General features: G+C 56.5%; 1 protein-coding gene across 3 annotated transcripts; it reads right to left on the bottom strand.

The window, feature by feature from the left end:
• Positions 1–1,744: 1,744 nt before the first annotated feature.
• On the bottom strand, positions 1,745–20,947 carry LOXL4 (lysyl oxidase like 4). Of its 3 annotated transcripts, none has more exons than XM_013054658.2 (15): positions 20,767–20,947; positions 16,734–17,042; positions 16,018–16,196; positions 14,915–15,120; positions 13,519–13,557; positions 13,221–13,407; positions 12,183–12,369; positions 11,850–12,004; positions 11,008–11,175; positions 9,600–9,762; positions 7,314–7,557; positions 6,126–6,241; positions 5,318–5,454; positions 4,904–5,015; positions 1,745–2,787 (listed from the first exon to the last, which is right to left on the bottom strand). In XM_013054658.2, exons 2-15 carry the CDS (start codon positions 17,005–17,007, stop codon positions 2,720–2,722), a joined length of 2,235 nt encoding a protein of 744 aa, XP_012910112.1. In that variant the 5' UTR covers positions 17,008–17,042; positions 20,767–20,947; the 3' UTR covers positions 1,745–2,719. The 3 variants fall into 3 exon arrangements, with proteins under 3 accessions (XP_012910112.1, XP_004749584.1, XP_004749585.1); XM_004749527.3 differs by having other exon boundaries at positions 20,796–20,947; XM_004749528.3 differs by having other exon boundaries at positions 12,183–12,366; positions 20,796–20,947.
• Between the last annotated feature and the right edge of the window lie 2,043 nt (positions 20,948–22,990).

Raw genomic sequence — 22,990 nt, 5'->3', positions numbered from 1 at the left:
ATTGAATGGTTTCTCTCTGAGGTATACCTTTGCTCTGTTTTGATTCTTCAAAGCTAAGAGTGACCTGGGGGAGTAAAAAAGATGATTGTTCCTATCACTTGTCTTTGAGGTGCTCCCCCTTACTGATAGCATTCTGGCTTTTAAGGGCCTCATTAATGGTAACGTAGAGCCACATGTTCATTACCCAGTTTTCTTGTATTACTCATAACTCCATAAGGTACTGTTCTCATTCGGATTCTGTGTACTATGTGGCTAGTAGAATATGCTTTTTTCCCAGCCACCTCGAACTTTCAGATTTATCCTTATAATTAGGCCCAGAAAAGGGATTTGTTTTTAGCTAATACTGAAAGCTATGGAGTGTTGGTGCTTCCACCATTAGTAGAAAATATGCTTTTTAGTTCTATTTTTCCAGTCGTTGGGATTGATATATAGTGGGTGGAGGTAGGAGGAGCTTCCCTGGCCCAGCAAGGACTACACTGAGCTTGTCCAGAAGGGAACCAGATCGCTGGTCCCATCTAACCCGTGCCTTCACAAGCAGAGCTGACCAGAGACACCCCGTAGCTGCCTCTGGCTCCTCTGTTAGATGTTCCAGAAGACAGTGAGTGCATTCTGCAAGGTGTTTTTGTTGCTTCGTGTAAAATGACTAAATCCCAGTGTCACCTGGAATTTGTAGTAAAAAGGTATATTTCCCTTGAGTTCTGATATGCTCCCCGTAGAGTGAAGGTTTTGGTGGAATAGAAATAAACTGGGCTTCTAATTAGTAAGCTGAGGTTCCCAGCCCTTCAGCCTCTGTGAGACTAAAGAATGCTGAAGTGAAAATCTTCCGACATTTTTGGTTCTGTCTGGAATTTGGTGGTTGGTATTCTGTTAACATTCCTCATCTAGTTACAAGTCATGCCCGCCAGCAGTCTTCCTATGTCCTTCCCTTTCAACTCGGTGGTATAACAGCACAGCCCTTGTATAGCTTTTTCCAAGAATTGGAACTGGCTGCATCTATCGAACGTGTGATGTGGGCAGCAAGACTGAGACCAGAGCCAGTGGCTGGCTGCCTGGCCTGCGTTTCCTGGCTCTCTTGGAAACTGGATCCAGGAAGAAGCGGTGGGTCACCTCCCTGCCTGAATGTAGTCATCAGTCGCCACACACTCCCCCACGGGCTGCACATTCTTTCACAGACCATTAGCCGCATGTGCGAGTATAATGTTGTTACTGTTCGGGCGATGTTTGCCGGGTCCAACAGGAAATCAGTCCTTCCCTTGTTTACCTAAACTGCCATGCCAAGATATAATGCTCCCTTTGCCTAATGAAGGAGATGAAGGAGTGGAGGAGAGAGAAGGTAGGAGAGAAGGAAGAAAGTACGTCTGTGTATTCATAGAGGATAACTGCAGATCGTGCCCCTTGTTACTCCCTGAGGCGGGGACGGCGCTCGTGGCGTGGGGAGGGGAGTACTGTTGTAAATCTGCCCGTCTGCTGCCGCTCACTTTGGTTTTACAGCCTCCGTTACAAAAGTTTACAGTCCTTAGACTTTTCCTTCTTGCCTCCTCCCTTTCATCCCTTGACCTTTCTGACCCACATTTCAGCGCTGAGCCTGGGAGGGAATTGGGAAGCAGATGATAGGCTAATATCGGAGAAATGTAGTAGGACTGTTGTGAGTAGTGTGTCCCCCACACAGCCTAGTCCCCAGCTCAGCAAGAGTGGAAGAAGTTAGACTTCGTGTGCTGGGAACTGCAAAGAGCCAGTCTCGTCATTATAGCTGTCCATAGTGAGCAACCTTTATTGGGATTAGAGCATCAAACCTGTAAAAATCATTTCTTATGTGTATCTAATTTATTCCATGCGAAGTTCACTCCAGAAGCTTGGTTGAGACCTGAAATTTAGGCCAGTCCTGAGACGTACAGTGATTTTGAGGGAGACTGGATTGCCTGCCAGGGGCATGGCATATATATATATTTTTTTCCATGGCAAGGCCCTGGCAAGGGCTGGAGTCCATACCACCACAGCAATCTTTCTGCTTGGCCTTCTCTAGCTCTTTTGTAGGAAGGCCCCATCTGGCCAGCTCTGCAAATCCTGCCCCTTCTCAAGCACTCAGTAACGGGTGGTGTTGGCTCATCAGAAGATAAGGGGATGCCTGAGGCCTATGCTTCCAGAAGCATAGAAACACCCATATGTGGGTAGGATAAAGGTAAAGGCACTAGAGTGGATTCTTAGGAATAACAGGTGAGTTCTAAAGGAGCACAGACCAAATGAGGGCCTGGATTCATCAGCATCTCTGCCAGTTGTGACTTTGAGCTTTTAGCAGAGTTAATCCTATCTTCCATGTATCTTTATCCTTTTGTCCCCTACTCCTCCAAGACATTTGCAAAGCACCATTCAAATGGGGGACTGAGCCATAGTCCATCTCTAATTGCTCCTGAATCAGGAACTCTGGGGCAAGATCCAGTAAGGACTGGGTCTCCTTGTGGAAGACGAGCTCAGCTCAACAAAGCCTGGAGGCCATAGACCATAGACCAAAGACCCTTTAGGGGACAGGCCCAGAGTCCTCCTGAGGGAACAGTACCATTTTGGTTTGATGGCCTTGCCATCAAAAGGCTTCCTGAGCGGTTCTTGGTGCCCCTTGGCACTGACCCCTTTCCCTCTGAGTTAGGGCTCTGTGAAGGGCATGGCTCCAATAAGCTGAGGTATCTGGTGTGTGGGCAGCAGCCGGAAGTGTGCAGTCATGGCTTCAGATGAAGTTGTTCCTGAGACGCTCCTGCTCCAGGGAGAGCTCTGAATTAGCTCGGTAGGAATCCCCTGTGAACCAAAGGAGAACTGGTAAGAAGCCAGCCTTCCCATGCTCTTAGCCCCTCCTGACAATTTCTCTCTCTCTCTCTCTCTCTTACACACACACACATACACACACACAAGTTACATTCTGCCCCACTCACCCTTTACATCAGGTCAGTCATAGGCATAAACATTTTGTAGAAACAGACCCTGCTGTGTAGCTTCAAGCACGTCAGGAAGAACAGGCTATTGAGTAGAAAGGATTGTGCTGATACTCTGCCTACCCACCATCCCCAGATTCACTCTCTACCCTTATTTGTTTTCTCTGTGCTCTAGATAGCTTCCCTCTGGCTTCCTCAGCCTCTGTTTCTTTTTGATTTAGGTCAATGAGAAGCAACAGCAGAAGATTAGTGGATAGAAGGAGGGAGACATTGGTGTATTTCTTCCCTGTTCCTGTGGTGGTGGCCTCCCTTGCCTCCTGCTAGGGTCAGGTTCTCCCTCCAAGCTTGAACTTCAACCTGCCTCTAGGACACCCTATGCCCCTTCAAGCTGAAAGGCATGAACGATTTCCACTCTGGCTTATCCTCAGATGCCTCCACAACCCTCATTTCCTTAGTCCTATTCACACCTCTTCACACCAGTCCTTTCATTAAATAACTGCATTCTCACCTGGTATGTCCTCTGTTTTGTGCTCAAAAGTGCCTGTTTTTCTTTCCTCCCTCGCCACCCTGGATCCCTTGCAGCGCACCACTAGCATCTGGGAGGCTCTCTCCACTGTGCAGCCTTAGGTTCCAGTCCCTGGTAACTCTGATGTTCTTGTCTCAGTTTGGGGCAGCAAAACCTACTCAGTTACACAATTTTGAATCTTTGGACTATTTCCTCTTTCTCCTCTTACGGTGTTGCATCCATTGCTATAGTGACCTTTCTAAAAACATAAATCTGATCTTTTTGCACCCCCTTTGACTAAAATTGGTCAGTGGTCCCCAGATCCACAGGAGAGTCATTCTCTTAGCAAGACCTATCATAACCCCCCCTTGCAAAGCACTTCAGTGGGTTTGAAGTACACAGTTCCGCCATTTTAAAAAAGAAAACTTCTTTGAGGTTGAGATATTCCTCAATCTTACAGCTAGAAGGTGGTGGACTTGGATTTGGAACCCAATGAAGCCTTCGGGGGCCAAATCCTGTGCTCGTTCTCTAGTCTTCCCTTCTTCCTGGACTTGGGCCTCTCCTTTGAAACCCGGTTCAAGCATCGTTTCCTCCGGGAGACCTTGCTAGTTCCCAAGTTGTTGCTTTCTCACTGTGCCTGCTCAGCATTAGTTCTTACGGGTTTGGAATAATCAGGAGTATTGGGGTTATCCTTTGGCATGCCTGCTTACCCTGTTTGACACTGAGCTCCACATTTTACTCCTATTTTCCTAGTGCCTGGCACAGTATTCAACACAAAAGTAGGTCTTTGGTGTTTGCTGACTGAATAAACCAGTCCCGTCCTGCCCTATGTGCTAAGTGTGGATACGAACACACACCCCATAGCAAGTTCAGGCATTTCGTAACTTGAAGCCAGAGGAGGGACTGCTTGCTACCTTCCTCTACAGACAAGTAGGGCAACCATTTCCGTACTCTGTCCCTTACTGAATCTGCTTCTTCCATTGTCCAATACGACCAATCCTGTAAGCGTCCTGAGCCCTGTTCTCTGTGGCCACCTTCTTGTGCTCCGTGATCCCAGCTGGAGACAGCAACACAGAGCTGGCGGACCTCCCCTTCTGCCTGTGAGGCAGTCAAGTTAGGACGGGCACGACTAAGAAAGACCATACGAAAGGGAGGGCGAACAATAACGGGACTGGGGAAGAGAAATCCAGACTTGGCTTGAAGTAACAGAAAAGACTCTAGGACAGATGGGAGACTGAGTTTATAATCCAAACAGCCTTAAGGACAAAGACGGATGTAGAAGTCAGTTGTGACTGGGTGAGGCTGCTGGTGTCACCAGTTGGGTCTAGAAAGGGACCTATGAAGATGTCAAGGGATGTTCATCTCTGTCCTACCCCTAACCTTCCACATCAACCTTCCAGCCCCATGGAGGGTGCGGGCAGGGGCTCCCAGCTTCCCGAGCCCATAGGTGGCTGGCCCTACGAGGGCTCGTGGTTACCTGTGTGGCAGTTGTGCAGCCACACCCGGTGCCCATCATACTTGCAGTGGCACCGCATCATGTTGTTCGAGAAATCAGACTCCGCCACCTCGAACTGGGGGTTCACAACCACCTGCAGAGAGACAAGGGGACAAGTGAAAGCAGGTGACGATAGTGGCTGTGATCATCATTTACATTACACGCAGTCTCGCAAAGGGTGTTTACACCCTTCGCTTCACTAGTCCTTCCAGGCACCCAGAGGGCAGGCATTAACGTTCCTATGCTACGTTGTCCACTGACTCAAGACTCAAACCCAGGTCCTCGGGATCCTGTTGGAGACCCTATTTGTGAAACTCTTCCCTCATGAGACTGCAGGGAGACTTGGAATATCTGCAGGAAATGGAGTTCCTCTGGGGGATCCCCAAGCCCCCTTACCTGGAAGATGTAATTCCCAGGGGCCACATCTGTGATGTCCACCCACTGGCAATCGATGTCATGCCGGTAGGTGTCCCAGCAGCCGACAGTCACTCCCTGCTCCCCAAAGTTGGCACATGCATAGCGTTTCTGCAGTCCTGTATGGAAGGGCACCAATGGTTACTGAAGCATGGGGGAGGGGCTCAGGACCCTGTAAGCCAGGCCCTACACACGGAATCCTCACACTGGTCATCTCCCTCGGTGGAATCAGACAAGGGACCTGCGGTTCTGTTAGATAACCTGCCTGGGAATCAGAGCCTGAATTCCTACTAACCATGAATCCAGCACAGTAGCAAACCCCATATGTGATAGGATTTCTCTGGATGCACTAGTGGAACTCCTGTTGGCTAGGAATTATGGGTGGAAGGTTCCAGCCCTACATCCTTCTGACCCTCTGAAAAGCGAGCGTTTGCCACGCCATTCTGAAAGGCTAGAAACTGTGGGACTGCAAACAGGAATTAGACAACCCGTGTCCTCAGAGAACTTAGCCAAAGTGAAACAGGCCTGCAACTCTTCTCTAAAACCAAGAGTATAAAGCCTTTACAGGTGGTACAAAGCATGTTGGGAATGCAGCAGCAGCAGGGACCTTCCACCTAACATGTCAGGAGGTAAGACACCGATCTTTCTGGAGTGCCTTGAGTGCTGACTGTTGCCAGAGCAGAGTCTCCAGGTGCCTGAGGGGGTCTTGGCTGAGGGCGTAAAGGAGCCTCACTGGGACAGGGCTGAGGAAGAGAACACCAGGAGGCTGTGCGGCCGGGGATCCGCCTACCTGGGGGGCAGTGTGTGTCCTCCAGGCAGAAACTGGCTTTGTGCCCCTCAGCCACCTTGGAGCCGTTGAGAGTGAGGAGGTCATAGTGTGTGAAGACCTCGATGCTGTGGTAGTGCCTGCGGGAAAGGAAGCGCTGTCAGCCTAGAGCAGTCGGCAGGCCAGACCGAGGCGCTGGGCCCCGTCACTATCCAGAGAGGAACGGTATCGTCAGGGCAGCGCCCTTCTCCCTCACCAAGCCAGGATCCCTGGGACCTTCTGGCACCCCCCTGCCCGGCAGCCAGGCACAGCTGCCCTCACCCGGTGTGGACCCAGGGGAGGAGGGGAGAGCACAGCCCTGTGAGCCTCCAGGAGGCCGGTGCCTGGCCACAAAGCCCAATCGGAGGCAGGAGGGAGGGGCACCTCCAGGAACGAGCCTCGGGCCGATCTGCCAAGGAGGGGTGCTTACTCTGCTCCCTGGGAGCCTGCGACCAAATTGCTACCATTGTTTCCAATCCAGGCCTGATGACAACTCTGTTCCTGCTACAGGGGAAGGTGCTTATTATCTCAGCAAGGCCAAGTCCCAACGCTGCTGCCCGCTCCACTCCGCTTTCCCCACCCATGCTGCATCCTGAAGGCAGAAACCACCACTTTCCCATTCTGCCTTTGTCACAGGCCTTGTCTCTCCTGTCTGGGCTGGAGGCTCCTGATACGAAAGAGAACCCATTGTCTCCTTTCAGTCCTTGCGTTCCCACTTTTCTCTGGGTGGCCTTGCTCTACTGCTGCAGAAGCCAGCAAGCTTTTTCTGCAGAGCCAGCATCCTGGCTGGGATGTCTATTTTGGGTTTCCAGGTTTCTAGGAGTTTTCACTTTATGTGGCTTTTAAAGACAAGGCCTAAGCTCCACCACAGAGAAATTAATTGTCCATATCATTCTAACAAAGACCAGCTCTGCTGACTATGAGCGCCGCTGCTGGGGGAGTGCACCCCATGAGCATCGTTAAGGGCTGTACATCCAGGGCAGGGATGGCCAGTGCCCCCGCAGTTCCCTACTGGCTCCTGGAGGCAAAGCCAGTGAGGCGTCGAGGAAGGAAGGCTCTCAGAGTGCGCAGCCCTCCCAGGAGAGCGCCCAGGGTCAGGGGAAGACCACACTGGTATGATTCTTGGACTTGGCTGTTTGTCCCTCGAGAGCCATGGCGTGAGGGAGCACTGACCTGTGGCACTGGTGCCAAATCCAGTTGTGGCGTCCTGTCTTGGGACGGAAGTCGGCCCGGCCTAGGTTGTAGATCTGGGAGGAGAAGCGGAGGAGGCGCCGGTAGCCATAGGGCCAGTCCATGTGGTCGGCAGACTGGGAGAGGCAGTTCTCTTCGTGCGCGCAGTACAGCTGGCTGAGGTGCCGGTCCTCCAGGTAGGCGGTCTCCTGCACGAGCTGGGCGTTCATCACCAGGTCTGGAGCGCCTGCGGCCACAGGGGAAAGGAAGGGAGGCAGCCGTGTTGCTCTTGGGCAGAGGGGCTCTCTGGGGGATCTACCAGCAGGGCAGGCAGGGCTCTCCCCAGGACAGGAGTCAGGGAAGGTGGGTTCAAGCACTCCCGGGCCCTGGTTAGGCATGACGGCTTTGGAGTCGGCTGCCAGCGTTCAAGTCTTGCTTTGTTTCTGGCCACACCTTTCACTAGCTCTGTGACTTGCTTAAGCTTCTGGCTCTCAATTTCTTCAATTTCCTCATCCCTATGGTGGGGATCGTAATAATGCCAGTAGCGCCAGTACCCGTAACATGCTCAGGTCACTGTCGGGTAAGCATGCCCTCGATGTAAGCTGGTATTTCCTTTGTAAAATGTTCCTCAGCTTCTAAGTGCCTCTTTGTGGTCTAACTCACACAGCCCCTCCTGAGCCCTGCTGCCCAGCTTGGCTTCCCCAGCTCAGTCACTTTCTCTGGGTCTCAGTTCCTTCAAGGGAGGGGCGCGGAGGGGAGAGGGCAGGCAGGAAGAGCCGGAAGAGATCATCTCTGAGCCTGCTCCTGGGCTCTGCCATTCGGTCCACCCTGCTGCAGTTTCAGGCCCGTGTCTCCCGCAGGGTCCCTGTTCTAACCTGACTGCTCTCCTGGGTACTCGCACTGGCCTGTCCTGTGCATTCTTCCCTGATGACATTCCCAGTGCTTCTCTGTGCATAAGCGTCCATCGTACCGGAAATGCCTGTTCCCTTCCTGCCACTGGGGCTCTCACCCACCTTGGAGCCCCATGTGTCCTTGCCCCCATGCCAGTGGAGCTCTGCTGCTGTTACCATGTAGCATCAGGGGAGAAAAGTTGCCCGTTCTCAGGACTTTGCCTTGCAAGAGCGGGGTGACAGTTCAGATCTGGGGAGAGGCATCAGCTGGGTGAGAGTCTATGTGCTGAGGACAGTGAGATGGGACTCTGGTTAGTTTCGGCAGGCGGGCACTGTGGGTGGTAGCGGGGGCTGGGCTGGGCGGCCAGAGGGGGCTTGGACCATCACCGAATGTTCCCGAAGGTCCTGCGCTTATTCCTAGGCTCTGCTCACGGCAAACCCTTGAGTTCCTGAGGGAAAGAAGGAGAAGAGCTTCCAGAGAGATGGAGAAGGAGAGAGGGCAAAGAAGAAAAGGAGTGAGAAAGATCACAGAGGAGAAATAGGGATGGTCACACAGTGGGCAGGTTGCCTGTCCGTGCTCGCCCATGGCAAAATGTCAGAAGCCTTCAGGCTGAGAGCTGCTGCTCTGAGGGAGGGTTACAGGGGTCCCAGATTGGGGAGTGCGCTGGGAAGGCACAGGCTGGTGCCACAGCTCCCTGCTGTGAGGGTGTGTCGTGAGGACCCGGTATTTTCTAAGGTGTGCGGGACGGAGAAGAGCGCTCAGGCTCGCTGACAAAGGTCAAGGACGTCTTGGCGTGTAAGCCTGGCTGGGGAGAAGGTCAAGTGGCCGCTTGGCGCGGTGCCAGCCGCAGCCTCGGGACCAGATACAGTATCTCAGCGTCGACCTGGTCAACAGGTGTCAGACCGATGCAGCTGCCCCGAGCACCCGGATGCGTGGGGTGGACCCCTGCCTCGGAACCATCTTGTCCTGTAGCCTGCCGGGGGACCCACAGCTCAGGACGAGGACACGTGGTTGTGGCCTACTGCGTGTGTATAGAATTCCCAGCAGAAAAGACTGCCCTTACTAAGTCTAACTCATTCTCTTGTTTTCTCACCTGTTTCTTTTTTTCTTTCAACTTTCGTTCACAACACAGAAAGTGAAAAACATGACTGTGCGTCCTCGTGTGTTCCCCTATCCTCTGCTTTAATCCTCACCATAACCCTGTGAGCCGGGCAGGGCAGGACTGTGTCCCCAGGGGATGGGTGACTTGGGCACCCACAGCTGGTAAAGGGCAGGGCCGTTGCTCCAAGTCCAGCCCTCCTTCCACCCCCGACCCTTCCAGGCCCTCCCCGAGGACGGGCGGTGTGGGCTGGCCAGGCTGGGGTGGCGGGGAGCGGCGGCGCCGTGGGGGCTACTTACTCTCTGTGCAGGAGACCCCGGCCGAGGAGCTCCCTGAGCCGTGGGAGCAGAGCACCGGCCCATGTCTCTGACACTGCTGCAGGGCCAGCTCTGTGCCCGAGCAGCGCACGCCGCTCATCACCACGTTGGTGGCCCCAGGCGTCCCCTGCCAGTACCAGGTGTCCTGAGAAAAGAGCCGGCGGCGCCCGGTCAGGGGGGGAGGGATGCTTTGGAGTCATCCCCTCCGACGCCCGTCTGATGCTGGAACCCCGTTGGACCGCCACCATCTGGTTGTGCCCGGCCCCAGCTTGAAAGTCTCCAGCGTGGCGATAGTCCCTGCTGCTTTGCACCCCTCCGGCAGCAGAAGTTTCTCCCATGGATCTAGGCAGGGAGATTCTCCCGCCATGGGTCTTGCCCCACCCTCACCCACATGGCAGCCCTCAGCTGTTGAAGAGGACAGTCCCGTTCCCTTGCTGTCCACTCAGCTTTGCTTCCCACAGCTGGGTGGTGGGGGGTGGCGGTGCTCATGAACAAGTCCCATTTCCTAGTAGGGGCAGGGTGCCCGCATTCCCCCAACCAACAGTGTGGACCCAGCAGAGGACGTTGTGGCAACCCAGCCACTCCACGGCCTTGTGGTTTTCTTTCCCGGATCCCTCTCGAATCTACCCGCAACTCCCCCAGGACGGCCACTAGTCTGGGCCACGCCAGCATCGTCTCTCAGCGGGGCTGCTGCAGTGAGTGTCAGCGTTCTTGCTGCTCCAGCAGTGTGCCGAACAGCACAGAAAAAATGTTTGAGACATCTGCATTGCGGACTTTGAACGTTTGCCAGCCTCTTGCTCCCTCCCTCCCACATCACACCCTTGACAGCCCCGCTCCGGCCCCAGTCCCTGATCTTCCCAGTGGGGTCAAGCTTTCCCCGCGTGGGCTATTTATCCCCTCCCCACCTGGTCTGCTGAGCCTCAAGTCCTCTTCCCTAGAGACGGAAGTATGGGCCTGTTGCATGAATGTTTTTATTTTTTTTAATTTTTTTCAAAGATTTTATTTATTTATTTGTCAGAGAGAGAGAGGAGCGAGAGTGAGCACAAGCAGACAGAGTGGCAGGCAGAGGCAGAGGGAGAAGCAGGCTCCCTGCTGAGCAAGGAGCCCGATGTGGGACTCGATCCCAGGATGCTGGGATCATGACCTGAGCCAAAGGCAGCCGCTTAACCAGCTGAGCCACCCAGGCGTCCTATGAATGTTTTGTTAATGACCGCCTTCCCCACTTCGCTGACTGTTCCTGAGACAGGAGCTGTGTCTTGTTCACCACACTGTCCCCAGCCCCCAGCATGGCATCGGCCCCCAGTTTCACTCAGTAACTAATCAATGAATGCATGAATGAGTTGTTCGCACTTTTAACAGAGGAAGTTTGGAAGCAAGACAAGAGACCTACCTTGATCGCGTGGTTGGCAAAACCCAGGCCGAGCTGTCGGCAGGCCACCATGGCTTCGGTGAGCCCCCAGTGGTCACTGCACACGGCCCCCCAGCGCCGGACTCCGTTCACCTCCACCTGCACTTCCACCACACCCTCCTGGGGGTTGCGCCCGCCGGCCAGGCGCACCTGCAGGGGTCAGAGGGGTGTGAGGAGCACAGTGGCTTTCGGGCAGAGGGCTCAGGACTACAATCCTGGAGCCGGGTCCCGGCTGGCTCTCCCCTTCTCTGGCTTTATCTCTCTCTCTGTCACTTGAGATACTTAGCTAGAGAGTCCCTGCTGTCCCTGACCTCTAGAGCAGTCGGACTCAAGGTGCCTGCCCCTACCATTCGCGATGACTTGCCAGGTGCAAAAGGATTTCGTATCTCTTATTGCATTCATAATAACCCCAGGAGACAATTAACCCCAACTGACAGAAGACAGATCCACGCTCAGAGACAGTAGTGACTTGTCCACTGTCCGCATGACACATGACACCTGAACTCTGGCAATTCCGTGCAGCCTCGCAGTGACACTCCCCAGCACCGACAGCACTGGGGTCCTCTGCCCTAGCCCCCTTCCTCACAGGGCACCTGTCGTGGAAACGCGCATCTGCGTGAAGGGCCCCCATTGCCATGGACATCTCTGAAGGCCAGACCCTGGCCTTGAGGACACATGGGCCAGTCAGGGGAGGCTTAGAGGAGAGGCTTTCCAGACTAGCTCTGAGAACCCCCTCTCCATGGGCTCCATGTGGTGTCCTGGGGTGCTCTCCATGCCTTCCAGCCCTCCCCCCCAATGGAGGCTATGCCGGAAGCTGAGCTCACCTGATTCTTGAAGCCCCTGTCAGGGATGTTGCACCTGACGGCAGCATCATTCTCATGCTTACAGCCATTCTGGGGCCCCTCCAGTGAGGGGCATTCACTGAGGGTCCGCTCAGAACCCTTGCAGCGTACCTCGCGCAGGTGGATGGGTCCCAAGCCTAGCGGGGAGATGGGGAGGTGCCAGGTAAAGCTCCGCCTCTAGAACCCTACCCCCTTTGACTTCCCCCATCGTCGGGGAGAACTTTCTGTCCTGGGCCTCAGCACCAGGGCCACCAAGGGACGGAACAGTGGCCCATCCACAGCCTCCTACCCCCCACCCCAGGCCTCCTCGCTTACCCTGCCCCAGTTGGGCCCCAAAGAGGGCCTCCCGAGCTGAGCCAAAGCCAAGCTGACGGCACACGATGCTGGCGGAGATGAGGTTCCATCCGTGGTCACAGACCGTCCCCCACTGGTGGTTCATGAGCACCTCGACACGGCCCTCTCCCATCTGGGCCCCCGAGCGGAGGCGCACCTTCAGCTCCTGCTGGGAGAAAACCAGCTTCAGGTCAGGCAGAGGAGGCAGCACCGGGCACAGCGGAGCTGCTGTGGGGAGCCTGGGCTAGGCCCCTTCCCGCAGGTAAGCTGATGATCAGGGTTCCAGTCCCACCTCTGGTGGTTCAGAGCTACTGCCTTGAATCCACCAGTAAGCCGTTCTTCATAAGCGCCCTCCCTCATGACAAAGAGCCACCGCAGGGGCCACAGTGGTAACAAGGGAGCCTTGGGAGCTGGGGTTACTGGCCTTCACAACCCTCTACCTGCTCTCTTCGGGGGGGGGGGTCCCCTTCCTGTCGTCTGGCCCTGGCTCCTTCCTTATCCTTGGGGTTAAACTAGATCAGTGTTCCCAGCGGGATCCGTGAGATGATTTCAAGCCGCACAGGGACGTGGTATGAATGAAGCTGACTCACACGGTGGGGCAGTGACTTCCGTGTGAAACCTTCTTTAGTCCTTCCGTTTCACGGAGAACGCTATCCCACTGCCAGGAGGCCATGTCCGTAACACCTCACCAGCACTTGCTTGTTGCTTTTTCTAACAGAGGGCCAGGCTCAGGTTCACTAGCTTTGGCCTCAACCCTGGAGCTACGATGTAATTACTGTCTTTATGGTTACCTGCTATTCCTGGCCCGTGATGTCAGCTTTCCATTTATGGGCGGGTTATAAACGGTTCCTTTTAAATAAATCCCACATTTTTACCATGCTAGGCTTCGCTCTCCTCCTCCCAGTCTGCACCAAGTCCTCCTCGATGGGGGCGATTGGTCCTTCCACTCCGGCCTGTCCCGGAGTGTCCCTCCCTGCCTGTCCCGCTCACCCACTCCTGCTGCCACGCAGTGGGACCCACCTCTGCCCGGGACTTCTTGTGCCCCGCCACACAGCTGACCACAGCGTGCATGCCGCCCAGGCAGGCCGGCTGCAGCCTGCCCTGAGCTGGGGCCACCTGCACCTGGCAGTTGGCCAGGTGGGACTCTGTCCCCAGGCAGTTGACCCGGTGGATCCAGAAGGAATTCTTCTGTGTCAGGTTCTTCAACCTGGAAGACAAGGGAGCCTGAAGGTGGGGAGGGGTTGAGGGAGCTCGGGATGTGCCCTGCCCCTTCGTGCCATACCCCTCGGCACCCTCCCCTCGGGATGCGGCTCCTCACCTAGATTTGGGGTCCTCCATCTTCAAATTCCAGACTCTCCTAGGTGGGAGAAAACAAGTCGGGGGGATGGAGGGAGTGCTGAATACCCAGTGTGCCCTGGCTTCTCATGGCTGTCCTTGAGTTTGCACGGGGATTCCGCCTGGAAACTCGCCCGCATTATTTTAATGCCAAGCCGCACAGCAGCCCTCTTAGCGTGGTCTTGTCACAGACGCCGGTGATCTCCATGTCCCAGAGAGAACAGCGGGGCCCAGCAAGGTACCTCCTCAACTAGTTGCAAACTGGGGTCTCTTCGGCACTGGACTGCCCCTGAGTGGGCAGCCCCCCAGCTCGCCCTCTCCCCATGCAGATGGACGGGAGCCTACAGGGAGTGTCCCGAGAAACGCGACCCAGCGTAAAGGTCCTCTGGGGGCAGGAGCAAGTTGAAGGCTTTCTGGTAGGGGCTGCCCACCCAGAGGCTATAATCAGGGCTGCCCTCCTCGGGGGTGGTGGGTGAGCCAGCCGGGCCCAGAGGTGCAATTACCAGGCAGTGGGGAGTCAGGGGCCCACATCCCAGTCGTCCCCAGGGATGGAGCCACGTGGCTGGTCCCAGGGAGCAGACCCATCTAAGAGCCGCTCGACTGACTGGGGGTAAGCAAGGGGAGGCCACACAGACAAAGTGTGGGGGGGTGTCTCCCTTGATGAGAAACACAGAGAGTTTTCACTGGCACAGAGCTGGTGTCGTTCAGAGGCTGATGCAATCTTGCGACAGTTCCGTCACGTTTTGGACAGAGTGTTTTTATGTCTTGTCTCCCAAGTGCTGCCCCGCCCCCCCCCCGCCCCCGCCTTGCTCACATGCGCAGCAGTCAAAGCCTGGCCCAGATCAGAGCAGAGGACATTCCCTGCCGACTGGCTGATCGAGGCCTGGAGGCCCTACCGACGGCCATGGCGTGTTACTGGCAGAGCTGAGACCCGGGGCTCAGGTGGTCTGTCCTGGTGGGTCCGGCCAGAAGCATCTTCAGTCAAGTCCACTTTTTAACCAGGCACGCGGGTTTGCATTCAGTTGTTTTCAGCTTCTCCATAAGACTAGCAAGGGCTGTTTTTCTTTTCTGACCCTTTCTAGGTATTTACCAGGGTCTCCAAGTTCATCCTCAGTCCTCATTATTCTGAGAGCCCCGCAACTCGGAAAGTCAATGGGGCCTGTTTCCCTCCCCATCACACACCCAGGGAGTGTCCTGCAGCAGACACTGCCCTGCACATCTCCCTGGACTCTGTAAGGCCATTGCCTTACAAAGGCGCATGCATACACACGCACACACACAGGAACACGTGTGTATAGCTCGCACAGGCATGCACACACTCGGCCACCTCTCCACAACCCCACGCCCCCCACGACCCTCTGCCCACTGGTTCTCCTTACCTGTAGTAGTGGCTTTTGACAGGTGCCTCGCTGGGGAAGCCCAGCATGCCACACACCACCTTGCTGTTGCTCTCGGTCCAGTCCCGGTCACACACCTGCCGCCAATGGCCCTCGTACTTCACCTCCACCGCCCCCTCGGTCACCAGGCTGTGCCGCTTGGCACTGGCAAGGATGGGTTTGAGCCGCACCTCCTCCAGCCGCTGGTCCTGCAGGGCTCATAAGGTTACCAAGGGCCCCAGGCCTCCTGCCCCTGCTGAGCCCGCTGCAGACCTTCATATGGGCAGGCGAGGGCTCAGAACACTTAAAGATCACCCCCCAACCCTGGCCCTCCCTGGACAGGTCAGAAAACAGAGGCCCAGATACGAGTATTTGCCAAGGCCACACAGTGAGCACAAGGCAGAACCTTGGTCTGTCTGCACTCCTCCCCTCAACTCAAGAGAGGACTGTGCCCTCCTTGGGATCAGGCTCGGGGCCTTTGGAGTTTGGGAGACTTCCGCGGGACGCAGAGGGACCTTCTCTGTGCCACCTGGGGAGAGCGGAAGATGGACACAGACCCGCTGCTTGAGACTACCAGCAGGATCCTTGGCCCAGAGGACCCCAGGTCTGGGGTGACTTAGACCATGAAGACCACCGACCGCACCCTGGTCTGCTGCATCTGTGGGCCAGGTTCAGCTGTCCTCAGGCTAGGGCTGCCCAGCAGTGGAGGGTAAGGGCCAGGACCTGCCCTGCCCGCTTCTTTTGTTTGGCTTGGGCTGTTTTTAGTTCGGGGTTGTTTGTGCTGGGAAGAGGCAGCAATTGTGGCCGGCCTTGTGGGTAAGGCAGCCCCGCACCCCCTCCTGCCTCCCTTATGGGGAGCAGCTTCAGCAATCCCCAGCAACCCCAGCCTAGACCCCCCGGTTCCCCAGCCTGGCCTGCTACAGGCGGGGCCTCTGTCCATGCACCTGCTCCGGGCCACCAACAGGAGGTGGGGTCCCCGGGGACATTTCTCAGCCCAGTCTGCTGCTCCCTTTCTCTTCCTTCTTCGTCCGGGTTCATCACCCAGGAGGCTCTATGTCCCATGACTCAACCCTTAGCTCGGGCCAAGGCCTGAACCGCCTCCTTACCTGGGGCCCAAGGACATTGGAGACGCTCTCAGAAAGATAGCCGCGGTGGCGCTGGGGGTGGCACACCACCCCGACGTCCTCTGAGTGGCTACAGTCGTTGACACCCCAGCCATTGGACCTGCACTGGTCCAAGGAGCTCTCTGTGCCCATACAGCGTACATTGTCCAGCCAGATGGGTCCTGAGAGCAGGGGAAGGGGGGTGCTTAGGGACAGAGAGGCACTTGTGGACTGTGCCTCCTTCCTAGGACCCCACGGGTATCAACTGTCTTCTTCCAGAGCCTGTGTAGAAAGTAGGGGTGGGGGAGGGGAGTCGGTTCTCCTGGGATCTTGGTATCTATAACCCTACCCACTACCAAGAGGAGGTAGAATCTGTTTTTGGAAAATGCCAGGTAGGTCTAGCAATCAGATCTACCTGTCCACCTATCCCTCCGTCCATTCATCCACTCAGCGACATTTGCTGAGCACCTCCCTTGTGCCAGGCACTCTGTAAGAGTGGACTAGGGTGGCAGCGGGGGGGTGGGAGGGTGGGAAGGGTGGTGGCCTCACTGCGGGAAGGTCAGAGCAGGGGCAATGGCAGCTGGGGTGCTCAGGGAATGCCTCCCAGGGGAGGCCACCGGAGCTGGGCAGGAGTGTGCGGAAGCCTCAGTGAGCCCAGCCTTGGAGCACAACCGACCATCATCTCCTCGTCATCCTGCTGGGTAGCACCGGGCACTCACCCTCCCCTTGACCATAGTTGGCACTGTGGGCCCAGGTCAGGGCTGTTTCAAAGCCCAGTTGGCGGCAGGCCACGGTGGCCTCCTGGAGAGCAAAGTCATCATCACACACGGTACCCCACTGGCCCTGGTGGAGCACCTCCAGGCGGCCCCTCTCTGGCCTGCTCCCTGGGCCCACCAGCCGCAGCTTCGCGGGGCTCAGCGCCTGCAGCCAGCAAGGGGGGGCCTGCAGCAGCAGCAGCAGGAGCAGGGAGAGCGCGGCCGGTAGGGACCACATCCTGGTGACTTCGAGGGCAGCTGGGGCCAAGGCACCTGGGGAAGGAGCAAACGTGACGGTGATCACCACCTCCACCCGTGAGCTCGGCTTCTTCTGCAGGCAGGGACAAAATATGGCAGGACCCTCCAAGGGTGTGTGTGCCATGGGCACGTGTCTACGGTGGTATCGATGGAGTCTGGGTTTGGAGGCTGGTAAACTGGGTTGAAACCCACTATTCAGTGTTCACGTGACCTTGAGGAAGTTTAAGTTGGCCTTACTGAGTCTTGATTTCCTCGTCTATAAAGTGGGAATAATAATCCTTGTCTCAGTGTTGTTAGTGTTAAATAAAACACTGTATTTAAAGTGCTTAGTACAAGCCTACCACATAGCTCTCAATAAATAGCTGACCTTGACATAATCCTGTATGTAGGGGGGTGGGTGAAGGTGGAGGCATAGGCTGGGGCCAGACAATTGGTGGCCTTGTGCACCTGTGGATGGTCTGCTCTTCATCCTATAGGAGGTGAGGGGCCGTAGAAAAATTGTAGGCAGTGAGTACATGCCAGAGAGAAGGCTCCTGTTTCCAGAAGCCTATAATCAGCTGCTCTCTGGGTCCTTAGAGGGGTGAGGTTAAGGGCGGGTCTTCTCCCCCTACACATGAGCAGCCTTGGTCTTGGGCATGGGGGCAGGGGGAGGAGATGGGGGGCATGGGGGAGAGGTCATGGCTGATGAGGGCTGCCAGAGGGTCTGCAGTCACCAATGCTCGATGTCTTCCCCTGCCAGGCTCTGCAGCCGGTGAGGAGTTGATGCCAGTCTAGGACATGATGGAGGACATTGTGTCCTTGACTCCCTGTTCTGCACTGGAATCATAAGAGAGCTCATTCTGGGGACACCCGCTCTTGCATGGCCACTGCTGTCCCGAGGGTCCTGTGTAGCTGGTCAGTGTCGGTAGGGGGAGCCTCCCAGGGCCCCCTGCTGCTCCCTTTCCCACAGACTGCTATGTTGGCTGGGCCTCAGTCCTATTCCTTCCTGCACACAGCCCCCAACCCCTCCGGCCACCAATCCTCTGGCTTTGGTGAGCCCAGAGCTGGCCGGAGGGGGCTCCTAGAAGTACACTAGATAGGCTCAGGACTTATGCTCACAGGGACAGCGTCTCTGTGTCATGCCCCCAGTGCTCAGAAGAGTGCCAGGCCGGTACGTAGGTGGTCCTAGTAAATATCCATGGTTGCATGGCTGCAAGGTGGCACTGCACCATGCTTAATGGGAGAGACTGGGAGTCAGGCTGTCTGGGTTCTCATTCCACTTCTGGGCAGTCTTGGGCAGGTGATTTCATAGCACAATGCCCCAGTTTTGCCTCCGTGAAACAGGGATACCAAATAGCAAGGACCTCATAGGATTCTCGTGAAGCTTAGACGAACGGATGCACGCTGGATGCTGACAAGAGCAGCTGTCCTGGACGAGTAACTATCACACAGCAGCAGGAACGGCCCTTGGGGAGCCCTGGGCTGGGGTGGTCCCAGCCCGTCTCAGATAAAGAAGGAAGAGAGGCCATATCTGAACTCAGCAGCAAGTCCCCACGACCCTTCTTTGTGACATCCTTCAGATTTGCCTCTTTTCCCTCTGAGCCCAGGTTCTCCGGGTTCCCCTCCCTGGGGCCGGGTGCTGTGGTTAAATCTCTTCCCACCGTGATCCCTCCTGCACTTCCTTTCCAGACTTAAACACTGTTTTCTTTATGTGACTCTCTGCTCTGGAGCCGGCGGGGGCTCCTGACGGGCTGTCACCATGAGCGGCTTGTGCTTGGCTGCTTGGGATGTTGCCCCACTAAGGATGAGGTGGACAGCTAGGGACTGAGCCAAAATGAAGTCGCTCTGGGTAAGGACCTTCCCCAGATGACAAGAGAAAAAGGACTGGGTTCAGAGCCCTCCAGCTGCTAGGGCCCAGTGGTCACCTTGAGTCTGACCTGAATGAGGACCCCCACCCCCCACCCTTGCCCCATCCCCCAGGAATCAGGATGCTCCTTGCTCTGGCACCAAGTCCTTATGTGACTTGAGTCAGGAGCTTTCCTCTCTCTGAGACTCCGGTGCAACACCTATAAAATGATGGGGTGGCACTAGGGCTCCTGCTCCCTGTGACATGCGATGATGGGCCACGGAGTGGGCTGATGTCCCGCAGCACCCTGGAGCTCTCATTAGAGGAGCATAGTCCCAGGCCTGCCTGGAGCTGGGGTGGCCTTCTGCAGCAGGACGCTGGGATCTGGGTGAGGACAGTTCCCTTCCATGTGAGTGGCCCCAGAAGGGGGAACAGGTGGCAGCAGGAACCGAGGGTCAGATGTGGGGAGGACCCCTCTTCCCAGCCTGCCTGCCACCACAGGACCTTCTGTAGCTTCTGCTCACCCCAAACTTGCCTTCTCACCATTCCCCAAACATCCTCTGTCCATTCTCTGCTTCCACATCCAGGCCTCTGCTCTCACTGCTCCTTCTACTTGGATCGGTAAATCCCTACAGGTGTTCCAGCTTAGATGCTGCCTCCTCCATTAAGCCCTCCCAGCTTCCTCCCACCGCCCCAGCACTCAGTGTTTGCTCGCTGTCTCCATACCCAGCCTCCACCGCATCTCCCCAAAACTGTTTCTCCAGTGCCCAGCACGGGGAAGACCACCCAGCTGAGAAGTCTCCCTTCAAGAAGGCAACAGCCTCAGAAGTGGCCATTCTCTTCGCAAGCAAAGAAGGGGATAGTGGAGGGGAAGGAAGGTTGGGGGGATAGTTAATAATTAATTATTGTAATACATTTGAAACTATTTACGGAGTACTTATCTCTACTTTATAGGTGAGAAGCTGAGGTCCAGAGAAGCTAAGTAACTTGCCCAGCCAGGATTCAAAGCCAGGCAGCCCGGCTCCAGAAGCCAGGCTCTCAGCCGCGGGAGACCTGGACGCTGGATCCAGGAGGAGGAGGAGGAGGAAAGGAGGCAGGGGGATGAATGAGATTCCACCCTGCTGCAGGCTCATTGATGACCCAGCCGCAGTGTAAGGGCACTGGGGGTGGTGCCAACAGAGTGCAACTGAGTGACATCCAGGATCCCTCCAGCTTGATGCAGACAGGCACCTGCTCAGGTGTTCCCAGCGGACGCTGGCACCTGGCCTGACCTGGCCCCCCTGGAAAGGGCTGTAATGCCCAAGGATATTCAGGAGAGAACATGGTTGGGGGAGGGGGGCTGCCCTCATGTGCACCAGCCTTGGGATCACTCGAAGCCCCTTCTCTCTAGCTCTTTGGGGGATGGGGTCCCTCCCTGGGACCACGAATTATGGTGACCTGAAGCAGTGCCAGCAAATGACTCTGAGCTTTACCTGGCCAGGCACGGGACATACTGCGGTTGAAGTCCTCTGCCCACCTGCACTTGCTGTCTCCCTACCCCTCAGCATAATCATCTCTGGTTTATGTACCCTGCCTCTTTGTCCCCCAAGTCACAAGTTTGACATCTGAACCCACCTTGCCCCTTCCCTTGCTTCTTCCTCGATGAGGGCAGAGAAATGGTTCCCCACAGCATGTTCACAAACAAGACACGCAGGCACCCCAGGCAGGCCAGGGCCAGCCACCCTGGGCGGGCCTTGGGCCAAGCTCCCTAATTTGGTCACTTCCCTTGGAAGCAGGTTGGTGAGCGACTAGGAGGCTAGGCCATCTGCCCATGGGACCCCCACCTCTCCCAGCCCCCAGCCTTCAGGAACCTTCAGAGGCTGGCAGCCTCACAGAGAGACAGAAGTGGGACAGACAGGACAACGCGAGACAGACCCGGGGCCAGGGGCCAGGCGGGGGCTCACCAGCCGCAGCACAGAGGACGGTCGGGCAGGGGCCGGACGCCGGGATGAGAGCGCTGACGGGCCTCCCGGGGCGCCCTGAGGCCCTTTTATTCCGCTGCGGCCCGCGGGCGCCCCCCACCCCGCCGCCGCCCGCGGAGGAGGCCCCGCAGGCCCCGCCCCCGGGCGGACCCGGTCAAGGCGGGCGCTCAGCCCAGCCGGCTGCTCCGCGCCTCTGCCCTGTGCCCCGGGCCGTCCACGGGGCTCGGCCCGGGAAGTCCTGGGGTGGCCAGGTGCAGGGGGCGGCGGGGGGTCGGGAGGGGCTGTTTCCCCCGGAGGAAACGGGCGCGCTGCAGCAGGAGGGACTGTGGGAGGATCAGAGACCCCGGGAGAGGCCTTGCGGCAGGGCGCCAGCGGCTGCGTTTGCCTGGGCTGCCTGTGGCCTCAGGAGTCCCTGTCCCCCGCGCAGTGTCTTCCGAGAAACCGGGTGACCTGCCCCCCCCCATCCCGAATCCCCAGATCCAGTGAGGACAGGGAGGTGTCCGTGCCCAAAGCACAGTTTTCCTTCACAAGGAAGTGCCTCGTGGTCACAAGACACCAGAGCCTCTTGCTGGCTGGAGCGGTGAGCGGGGAGTGGGGGGCTCAGTTCAAATGAGGTTGGGATGGCGTGGTGCAGGTGTGCTCTCTTTGGAGTAACAAGCGGCCCTCGCCATTGCCCTGGTGCCTCCAGATGTACTGAGTACTCCGGGAGCGCGTGGTCTCTGGTCTGCCCATTGCACAGCTGGGAACACTGAGCCTCCAGAGACTCGACTGACTTGCTTCCCCCAGTAATAAACAGTAAATGGCAGAACATAAGTCCTTCTCTACAACTCCTTACACAGTTGAATGAGGCCCTGCTGGCCCTTGACAGGCCCGTGGGGGGAGGGTATGTGCAGAGGGTGGGTTGGAGTTAGGGGTTACTGTGAAATAAAACGAAAGTAGAAAAGGCTGAAAGAGGGGAGGACCAATCAACTTAGCTGAACTCCCAGGCATGGGATTCCCAGCCCCTTTCCTCCAAATTCTTGCCCATGGTCCTCTTCCCTCCTGGTGCCTCAGTGTCCCTGTCTATTAAATGGGCAGAGAGTTCCAGCCTCCCAGTCTCTTCCCTAGGTCCAGATAAGTACAGCCTGGTTCCCCTTCTTTCCCTAACCTCGCCTGAGTGTCCTTCCAAAGGCTCATTCATTCAGCAAATCTTTATTGATTTTCTCCTCTTTGCTAGACAGGGTGCTGGAGTGCTAGACACTGCGGGGGAGCGAGGGGGGGCTTCCCAGTCTGGTAGCGGAGACAGACGTGTTAGGAAATACCACCACAAGGCATGAGGCTGAATGTGATAAGGGCTAGGATGGCAAGGTAGACCTTTCTGACTCCTGGGGGACAGCCAGGTCACACTGACCCAGCTGCTGGAGGACTACTGTCCACCCCTGGCTGCTCATGTCCCAGATGTCCCTCCAGTGCCCCTGCCCCACCCCAACAGGGCCCAGAGCATTCCCTGCGTGAATCAACAGGAAAGAATGCTCCCAGCCTTGGGTCAGTGGTAGCAGCAGCAGCCCAACTCCACCCGTGGGGACAATGAGGCAGCTGTGGGCTAGGGTGCCAGGTATGCCTCAACCCCCTCCCCAATCCCAGCCACTTCTCATGCCGAGCCAGGAACAACACGGAGGGCTCCACCTGCTGCCGATCACCCGCCCAGGCCCGACTGCCCAGAACTAAAAATACTCTGGAGGCTGGCCCTGGCTAGAGCCAGGGAATGAATGGATGTGTTGCCCGGAAGTCCATTGACCTACAAAGCCCTGGGCAGAGGCTGAGGCTGAGAAGCAATCTCCTGGGGAAGGGGGGAGGGGGTCACTGTGAGCCTCTGTTATTGAGAAGTGAGGGGCTTGAGTCCCAGGCTCAGGCCTGTGGCTTACTACTGGGGAGATTTTCTCAGCTGAATGGCCGTCTCCTCACCCTTAAATTTGATTGCTATGGGGGTCAGATGGGACAGTTCAGTTCATCTCAATAAGATTGGGCTTGATGGAGACTGCCTGCTTCCTCCTTTGTGCCTGACTGTGCTCACAGCCTCAGCCAGAGCCAAGGACCTCTTGATACGCAGGTCTATGCTTGCCTCGACTCTGGGGGCCCTTGGAACTTCTCATTTATCTCTCAACCCAGAGTCCATCACAGGGCTTGGGACATCACAC

The sequence above is a fragment of the Mustela putorius genome, unplaced genomic scaffold, assembly GCF_011764305.1.
Source record: "Mustela putorius furo isolate JIRA1106 unplaced genomic scaffold, ASM1176430v1.1 tig00003909_pilon_pilon_pilon, whole genome shotgun sequence".
Taxonomy (NCBI): domain Eukaryota; kingdom Metazoa; phylum Chordata; class Mammalia; order Carnivora; family Mustelidae; genus Mustela; species Mustela putorius.
The sequence above is the reverse complement of the archived record's forward strand: the minus strand, read 5'-3'. Positions and strand labels throughout refer to the sequence as shown.